Here is a 10000-nt window from a genome sequence, read left to right on the forward strand (position 1 = left end):
GATCAACACGAATAATGGTTCTGCAAATGACGAGATAGGCGAAATGTAAGGCCTGTAAATGGTAGCGCATAAATCTGTCCTCGGTCCACCCCATCCCAGTGGTCATGCTATATGTCATGTGATTTAGCAAGGTTTGCGATACCGGGTTTAGGTCAAACCTCGACGTTGTTCATTTATCAGATGAACTTGTTTTGGATTCTTACACGGATCTTTCTATAACTGTATGGATAGCAAGGAACGTGAATCAGGGAAAGGTTACATATTAAGCGCACATCACGGTTATTTATGCGTACTTTGTATGGTTATCAAGGAGTACAAATGAGAAGCGTCTAGCGTTACTTGTATTAGTATCTTGTGCGGAAATAAGTAAAAAATTTAATTTGAGCACGGTTACAGTTTGACTTAGAGCGAATTCACTAACAGACTTACAGACGATTCATAGACGAATTACATCGTTCTGAGGAAGAAGAAAAGGGTCTTTCCTGTAAAGTAGATATGGAACAAAAGGAGTGTGGTTCTTTGCCAAGTGGCCACTCGTCACAACGTGCAATATCAACGTTGACTGGTATCATTGGAGCAGGAGAAATTCAACTTGCACGAAAGAGAATTCCTACGGAAAGGGGGTAGGCAATATGAGATTAATAAGCTAATATAAACTGCGTTGACTAACACTAGTAAGCAGGTGAACAGAATCTAGCCTATGTTGGCAGATTCTGGGAATGAGGAACAAGTGCGTATTGAAGTCATGCAGTGAGAGCAGCTGTTTGTTAAGATTCTTATGTTAAGACTTTGGATGACGATAAATATATCAATTAGCCGTTTAATGGTATGATGTCCATGACAAAAACGTATTTCAGTTACAGCAAAGAATTATTGAATTTTTGTATGAGGCAAAGAAGTTACGTGGCGATGCAAGTGATACACGCTCTCTGAAATCTAAGTCGTCCCTTTAATCAAACGTTCAATTTCTCGTCTATCATCTACCAAGTCAAAGTTGATTGAAGCAATGGCTAAGGCTGCAGCACTAGAGGTCAAGGCAACATTCTTAAAGGATAAACAAGCATTAAAGATGGCTTCTGAAGAGCTTGAGCTTCGGCAACAAATTGCCAAAGTAGAAGAGAAGATTTATCAGCAGTTTGACGAGAAAGAAAACGTTGATGGTATAAAGGACTATCTGGAAAACATTAAGGCTAAATGCAATTCAACCCCCATTTCAACTGAGGTTATGCCTAGTCACCAGAAAAAAATTCACGATTCCATCACATAGTAAAGTAATGCCTGCCAATGTTCAAGGCTCAGCTATTTGCACTACTGTCAACGCTCACATCTGAGACTATGCCCATTGTAAATAACATTGCCAAAACCAGCACTTGCATGAATCCAGATGTCCAACCCTTTATTTCAAGGAATTCGTATGCTGGAAAGAGTGTGCAGCAACGCCACTCACTGCTACTATGCTACCTCAAAGAAAATTATCAAGAAAACATGCATATATCTGGAAGAGATTCAAGCTGTTTTGAAATTGCTAGTGCTTACCGAGACTTTCTAGGCGTCCAAAATAAAGCAAGCGGAGCTGTCAGAAGTGATTGTCACACAACAAGCCAGGGGTCTATTACCTACCCACAAACCACCTGTGTTTTATGGAAACGTTATGGCATATCCAGCTTTTATAACAGCATTTACGATTAAGGTCGACAATTCTATAGAGTGCCTGTATTTCTTGGATCAGTACACTAGTGGAAAGGCAAAGGAACAGCTCATAAGTTGTTTGCAAATGAAAAATGGAGATTCCTACAAGGAGGCTAAACGGCTTCTGAAGAGACACTTTGGTGATCCCTAACAAATAACAAACCGGACTGCTGTGAAACCAAACGACGGAACAGGGTCCTTGAGCAAGCAAGAAAATGTTATGACTGGAGTACAATACAATAAATTGAAATCCTAATCGGACTCAACTGCCCCAGCACGGTGGGACCGACTGATATCATCTGTGGAAAAGAATTTGATCCTTACGCTGTACGTTCACTGCTCGGATAAACAGTCCTGTAAATCACAAAAACAATGGAAGGGCACGTTGTCACATAATTCACGTTCATAATGATCATGTGGGTGTGTGCGGCAACAGGTTCGACGTTGCTGAGCGAAAGGCGAAGGAGCAGTTGACGCCCCAATCACTTCTGCAAATGTTCGAGTTGGATTTTTCAGAGAGAGGGAGTGGAATCGGGTTATCGTGTGAGGATACTTGTTTCCTCGTACAAACACAGATAAGGCAATAGATCTGTCATAACAAAAAGGCTGGGATGAAAAAGTTAAAGGAGAAATTCTCTGCGATGGGAAAAATGGAAACGTCTGTTACCAGTACTGGGACAACTTGACATCCTAAGATGTTTCAAGCCTCCCATCTTTGGCAAGATTGTCACAATATGTCCGATGCCTCACGAGTTGGATATGGGCAGTGCTCGTACCTCGGGCTGGTTGATGAAAACAACAAGATATATTGTTGCTTTGTAATGCGAAAATCACGCGTACCACCAAGGGAAATAGTCGGCATCCCAAGGCTTGAGCTTGCCGTAGCTACTGTCTCATTGAGAGCTGCTAACATGCTAAAGGAAGAGTTAGATTTAGAAGAGCTTTAAACGTATTACTGAAAGGACAGCAAAGTTTTCCTGGCTCCAAATATGGATTAAGAGGGTTGAATTCAAAGGACTTTGTGGTGAAATCAGAGTGGATTAAAGATCCAGATTTCTTGTGGCAAACAGAAGATCATTGGCCGCAACAAACTTTGTATGAAGATGAAGTCGACCCCAGATCCCCAGAAGTCGGAAAGATTAAAGCCAATGTCACAGCAGTCAAAGAGAGAAGAGTCATGTTAAGCAGATTTGACAGATTCTCCAGCTGGCAACGGTTGAAGACCGCGATAGCTCTTTGCATGAAATACAAACAGGATATGCCATTTCCATTGCCGAGGCTGACAAGAAACCTGCACTTAATGAAACCCTTCAGTTGAAAAGATGGTGTCAAGGAGATGATGGACGTATTGAAACAGGGACCATCCTAGTAAATGGCCTAGAGAGAGCAGAAACAGAAATAACCACGCTCCTGCAAGCGATGCGTTTGAAAAGGACGTCAAGGTTTTGAAAGGTTTCAAGCCCAAGTTGAGAGTACATGTACACCCCGTCAGTGTTTCAGCCTTATCGTGCTGGGTCCATTCCTAGATACCAATGGAGTACTTATAAAGAGGCGAACGTAGCAGATGACCTAAAGAATCTGGTCAATTTACCCAGCGCTAGTCAAATCTCAAAGTTGATTATCAGGCATGCCCATGAGGAAACTCGCCGCGGTAGAAGAAGTGCCATCCTGAACGAATTACGTTCAAGTGGTTATTGGGTTATCAATGGAAACGCAGCTGTCAGGTCTCGATAGGTGTTACATGTCGTTACCTTCGAGGTAAAGTTGCAGAACAGAAATTGGTCAGTCTTCCTAATTAACGCGTTAGGCTAGGACCACCATTTTCATACTGTGGAGTCGACTACTTTGGTCCTTGGTCCGTTAAACAGGGCAGAAAGGAGGTCAAGCGATACGGTGCTTTATTTAAATGCCGGCAAGTCATGCCATCCACCTAGAAGTGTCACACTTAGTGGAAACACGTGTTCATTCTTACAAGCATTAAGACGCTTTATCAGCCGTAGAGGGCCGATAAGAGGACTGCACAGTGATCTAGGTACTAACTTCGTTGGAGCTGAAAATGAATTGAATAGAGCCCTTCAAGAAATGGATGAAGAAACTCTTTAAACAGAACATCGACTGGATCAAGAATACAGCCACGGCAAGTAACTTTGTAGGAGTGTGGGAAAGGCAAATTCTATCTGTAACGAAAATCATGGCTGCGCTTATGAGGCAACATGGTCATAGCATGGACAATGACTCACTATGCACCATTTTATGTGAGGCAGAAGCTGTAGTAAAGCGTCATTCACTTACTGTTGAGACCCTCAGCGACCGTTGGTCACCTCTGCCATTAACTCCCAACACGTTCTTACTATCAAAATCAAGCTTATTTTGCCACCTCCCGGAAAGTTCCAAAGAGAATATGTCTACGGCAAACGACGCTGGAGACGCGTTCAGCATTTCGTAGATGGGTTCTGGAACAGATGGAGTAAGGATTATCTGCAGCATCTTCAAACAAGACAAAGATGGACGCAGCAGAGAAGAAATTTTACGGAAGGGAATGTTGTTTTGTTGAAGGAAGGTAGTTTTGTTTTCAAGTCCATTGCAAGCGATCCACACATCTCTGTAAATATTCATATGAGAACCACGCGTCACACAGATCCGTCAAAAGGCTTAATTTTAAATATAACGAGATCTAAAAACGTCACTTTTCAGAACAGTTATTATTGTAGAGCTCCGCATGTGTGGAATATTCTACCACCGCATCTCAGAGACCGCAGTGTCCCCATAAGGCAATTCAAGAAGGAACTTTATTCCTATTATATGTACTTGACCAGTCTTTATTTCGATATCGATCGGCCTCAAACGTTTAAATCTGTATGTGTCAAGCGCTACGCCTGTCGGCCTATTCCATCGCTTGCTGTTTCAACTTGTTGTTATTAGCCTTATTCTCTTTGTCTATATTTTGTTGTAATTTTAATTAGTTTAATTTACGAGGATCTTTTGTTGGAGCTCTGTAAGATTACCCGGCCAAATGGCGAAGCCTATAAATAAATAAATAAATAAATAAGGATAGCAGTATTTGCAGAAACAAGTGGCCCATGACTAAAGTCTTCGAGGAGAATCAAGATGATCAAGGTCAAGTGAAGTCCGTAACCGTTCAGTCCTCCAATGGATCAATGTTGGATCGACCTATCAGCAGGCTTGTGCTACAGTTAGAGTCACCTGAAAGAAGACCGGGAATCCAGGGGAGCATGAGGAGCCGTGTGCTAAATCAGATTCTTGAAGGAAGAGAACGCTGTGTAGTTTTAAGCGTAAATCAGTTTTGGTAAACATTTTTAGAGGATCCATGTAAATGCTAACGCATACATGTGTCCTCGGTCTAGCACATCCGAGTGGTCACGTTACATGTCTTGTAATTCAGAGAGGTTTGCGATTCCGGGCTTAGGTCAAACCTCGACGTTGTTTATTTATTAGATGAAGTTACATTGGATTCTTACACGGATCTTTCTTTGACTGTATGGACAGCAAGGAACGTGAATCAAAGAAAGGTCGCTTATTAAGCGTACATCACGGTTATTTGTGCGTACTTTGTATGGTTATCAAGGAATACAAATGAGAAGCATCGACCGTTACACGTATTAGTATCTTGTACGGAAATCAGTAATTCATTGGATTTGAAAACGGTTACATGGCCCTAAATGCATTTCTTAAAGGCATTTTTAAAGAAAGCTGTCTAGCTGTCGTAAGCATGAGATACAATAAAATACAAATTTTATAGCCCCTCCTTAAACAGCTTTTCTCAGCTAGGCGACAAAACGTCATTCGAAGTGAAATAGTGACCTTAAATGCCAACTAAAATAAAGATTTGGTGAATAACCTTTTATCAGAACTTTTGAAACACCCTAAAACGTAGTCAAGTACACTTTGGTAGAGCTATGAGTAAATTGGATACAAGTGTCAATTTCGGTTTGAAATAATATGTGAAGAATTAGGGCAATAAGAGATCATTCCCGTCAAAGGATTACATCTTCCATCTGCACAATTCTTCATATCATACTGAACGGCACTATGTGTACTGATGATAGCTTACCTGATTGAGTTACGCAGCCTATAAGTTTAATAACATGTGGATGTGGTTTCAAGGTCTTCATCACTTCAAGCTCTGATAATAAGTATTTCTTGTCTGACTCAGGGGCAGCAACTGCGAAAGGCCGAAAAAGAAACTTAATTTGTTTTGAAAGGCTGACGTTTCGCAGGGACAACCTCTTGAACCATTAGGGAAAAAAGGATTAACAATTTTTTCTCGCCATATATAGCCACTTGCAAGGAAGCAAAAATAATTCAAATACAACCATATTTAACTATGTCACATTCCAAAACGAAACAAGATTGTGCAAGTAAAATTTTCAATAGAGTTCACTGTTTATGCACTTAATAATTCTTACAAATAAATAGCTTGAATTCTTTTCTTAAAAGTATACGCAGGCAAGGGAGGAGGGGAGGGGGAGGGGGGAAGCTGGCAGTAACAACATCGGAATTAGGAGAATTGTAAAACTTATGACCTTGATAAAAAGCGCGGAGAATTGTTTAGTATTAGTTCTGCAGTAAAGTAATTGGAAGGTCTTACAATTTCTTGTATAATAGGAATGTATTTGAATTTTTCAGTAAAACAATTTTGTTTGCAAACGGTGATGGCATCATCAAGCTATTGCAGTCCACACTACAATAAAGAAAACTTGAAACCTGTTTAATTCATTTTCCTTGTTTTTCACCAACTTTTTTGGAACAAAAATGCGTGTTTTAAAGCAACAGGGCGCCAGAGAGGCTGGCGCTTAAGTGACGGGGCGCGACTAAAGCTGTCGATTACAGGTTGAGAAAAACCTAGTACAGTGAATATGAAAAATTTACATTGTTTATCGAAGTTATGTTCTTTCGAGACGTCCCACTAGCATTGAATACGCCGGGAAACAAGCAAGTTTTGAAGGTTCTTCCGAAAGGAAGATGAATATTGCGCTTCAAGGTCGTCAACTGATGATACGCTCGGCTTGAGTTAAAAGGTTTTTCCGCCTTGTTTTCGCAGTTTGAACATACCGTGGGCCTCCGAATGATGTAATTTCATGGCACCCAAAATACCCAAAAAGTAGAACGAAACAATGCAATAACCACTTAAAACTGTTGAAAAACATAAAAGAAATGCGGCATTAGGAAAGAGAACCATGGATGGACACAAATTATCCGACAAGCCTTGCATACGGAACCATGCCCGAAGTGCGCGCGGCAGTCAAAACTTTGCTATCTTGTCAATCATTTGGCTTTCACCGGAAACAGTGCATTTCGGTTGTGGAGTCTGCATTTTAGTAGAGACCTTTAGCTACAGCTTTTTTCGGATTTACCGCAATCCGCAAACCTCAGGATGTCACGTGACTATGGCCTTGCCGTCGCGTTGGACGTTTGCGGTTCACGTTTTTACGGCAAGCATCTCCTCTAGCCGTAAGTGAAATACGGCAGAGCTTTTAGACAAATTAAACTTAATGACCCCACCTTTAAGCCACCAATTCGTTCTCGCATATCTAAGCTCCTTTTATGATAACCTTTTAGGGTTTTGCGGTGACATATAAAGGAAAGGAACTTTATTTAAGTGTCTAATCTTCTAGCGCCGTAAAGCATTAATCGGGGACAATGTAAATTGAAATTAACAAATTAACGCAAATCAAATCAAATCAACTATGTAAGATATAATATGTAATATAATATGTAATATGTAATATTTAATATGTATAATATGTAATATGTAAGAGTTTTCGGGCATTTTAAGCGACATTGACATTGAATGGAAAAACAAACAAGGCGTCCGCAGCAAGTAAAATTCCATGTTTTTCGAGAAAGAGAGCGCGAACATCTTGCTAAATGGTTAGAAACGTCCTTAACTCTGACGGCAAACGGTTAACCTCAAACTGCAGTTTGCGGTTTGCGGTTGAGAGAAAAAATCCGTAGCTAAAGGTCTCTACTGACCGCTACAAAACATTTACTCACCATTGCCCGAAGGGACACCCTTTATAAGCGGCAAGGAAGATGCTGATGAATTTTTGCACAAAAACCTCGGCCCCTAACACCGGAAAGCCAGACTTAGAGAGTTTTTTTAGCGGAAGGCTCACTAAGGAAGAGCTTCTAGAGCTTGGCATGCCCTCCCGCAGGTCGCCAGAAAGGTGCAAACAAGCTGATTCATGTTCAAAAAGAGCAAGAAGGGGTAGTCAAAATTGTGTTTCTTGTACTGTGGGAGAAAACGTTTCCCTCACTCCCAAATAAGAACTTGCTGTGTCTTGCAATTTTACAGTGAATTACTATTATGCCGATAAGAGAATCAACATCAAAGAGGCACTCCCAGGGGATTTGGGGATAAAGAGAACATGCATTGCAACACATTGTTATTTCCTTTAATGTTCTGTGTATTCTGCTATTCCATTACATTTCTTTTTTTGTCGTGGTAAATCATCCTTAGCTGCCTAAAGGCAGAATTGCATTGATTTTATATAGTAAGAGCTAGTACCAGTAATAAAACTGACCCAAAGAGCTTAACACACTGTTCCAATTCCATGCACCTTTTCTTCTAAGAGCTTATGCTATATATACAATAAATATTAAGAAGTTGTTGTTTTATTCCATCAGTACAAGTGTTTACCTCCAAAACAGCTGAAACAAACATGTTCATTCTGTTGTCAAGACTACAGCACGGAAGAGGTCATGTGCACAGTTTCAACTCCTCACAAAAACAATCAAACATGCCCATCCCCCTTGAGTTGTTCGAAAATGTGCCGACTGTTTGTTTTAGTTTTGTAGTTTTTGCGGTTACTGGTCACGCGTGACTGACGAACATTTTAATTTTTAACACATTTTGAAGCGGTTGGCAGACGTCTCTTTCTCTTCCCGACTTATCTAGGAACATTTAAGGGCCTCTCCTCGCAGGGAACAAAGACACGTACTCTTACGCACAAAACGCGGCGTCTTGCGGAGTCATAAGCAAACCACTTTTTGAAAGTGTTAAGCTTCTTTAGTTTCTTGTCTAATTTAGCTTATTTACTCGTCTTTATCCGTTTGCAATATAGGATTTTAATTGAAGCTTATTTCCATGAGATGCGCCAATTCCATGAAATTTGAGGATGCGCATTTGGCATCATTCTTTTTGTTTTGGCAGATTTCCCGGAAATTCCGGATATTGATAGCTTTACCCAGGTCTTTTCAGTTTAATAGTCCAGTACTTTTCAGATTGATAGTTATTGATATTTTTGCTACCATTATCTCTCAAGCCTTAACTCAAAAGGAATCAAGAAACAAGGGAGACGATCGTCTTCTTCTTCTTCTTCTTCTCCTCCTCCTTTTTCACATGCACCTTTTTGCATGCATCTCTATGTGGGATCAGCATTCCTTGTCAGTCATCTCCACTCTCTTCCTTCAAGTCCTTTATCCCCAAGATATTTCCCGATGTTATCCATCATCTTTGTTTCGGCCTCCCACTTCGTCTCTTTCGCTTTTCGTATCGCACAATTTTCTTCAGGACATTGCCATACCATGACAATCCTCACTTCTGCATTATCTGTACAATTCTTTAGAACTTCGGTAAATAAACGGTTGCCTGCGTGCTCCTACGCTGGTAACTATCGTCACAAAGTATGGATACTCCTGGTTATGGAGACTAAGTTGAACTAAGAAACATGCAAATTCTTTCATTGGGTTCCAATTCCATATTTATGCTGCCAAATCTTCCACGTTGGCGTACAGCTGTGTATTGTCATAAATGTCCATGTTGAGCAACCTCTGCAAAGCAGAAAAAGGAAAAAAATCATAAGTAGAGCGCAAATTCCTTGTTTTTGCTATGACATCAAAGCAGCTGTGTTGATGACCAATGAACAAAAAATGGGCAGCCTTGTTGGTGTCCTTGAGTTAACTCTTTTATTTTTGTTTTCTTCTGTTTCGGTTGAAAAACATGATTGATAATGGAATGAAACCCACGATATATCGATTTATTGCGTGCAATGGAGATGGGATAAGGTACGGATAATATCATGACCCTTAAGCAATGTTGTGGTACCATATGCTTGTTGCTTAAGAAGACGCACTCGCTATTGTGATGTAATCGGTGACAAAAGCAACAGAAAACCTATATTTTGCATGGAAACGCTTACATCTAAAAAACGAATTCAGTAACCCCCATTTTTATTACTGTAAATTGATCGGCAAGCTAAAGTAAACTCTCTGCAAATTTAAAAACAATCTGGAGTGGATTCACAACCACCTTAAATATTCCAGATGTAAAGATAGCTTTGAATCCACT

The 10000-nt window shown here is 40.4% G+C and overlaps 2 protein-coding genes across 2 annotated transcripts in view; both read right to left on the bottom strand.

Annotated features, from left to right (window-relative positions):
• Window positions 1–5995, bottom strand: part of LOC137982418 (tyrosine kinase receptor Cad96Ca-like) — a 10200-nt gene extending 4205 nt beyond the window's left edge. The window contains exons 1-2 of the mRNA XM_068829535.1: window positions 5762–5995; window positions 1–20 (exon numbers count right to left, since the gene is read on the bottom strand). The exon at window positions 1–20 is cut by the window's left edge and continues 171 nt beyond it. Of these exons, the coding sequence (XP_068685636.1) occupies window positions 1–20; window positions 5762–5822 (81 nt within the window). The 5' untranslated portion in view covers window positions 5823–5995. The remainder of the gene's footprint in view (window positions 21–5761) is intronic.
• Window positions 5996–9137: 3142 nt separating this feature from the next.
• Window positions 9138–10000, bottom strand: part of LOC137982383 (tyrosine kinase receptor Cad96Ca-like) — a 24692-nt gene continuing 23829 nt past the window's right edge. The window contains exon 14 of the mRNA XM_068829501.1: window positions 9138–9483. Coding sequence (XP_068685602.1) covers window positions 9415–9483 — 69 coding nt within the window. The 3' untranslated portion in view covers window positions 9138–9414. The remainder of the gene's footprint in view (window positions 9484–10000) is intronic.

The sequence above is a fragment of the Montipora foliosa genome, chromosome 13, assembly GCF_036669935.1.
Source record: "Montipora foliosa isolate CH-2021 chromosome 13, ASM3666993v2, whole genome shotgun sequence".
Classification (NCBI taxonomy): domain Eukaryota; kingdom Metazoa; phylum Cnidaria; class Anthozoa; order Scleractinia; family Acroporidae; genus Montipora; species Montipora foliosa.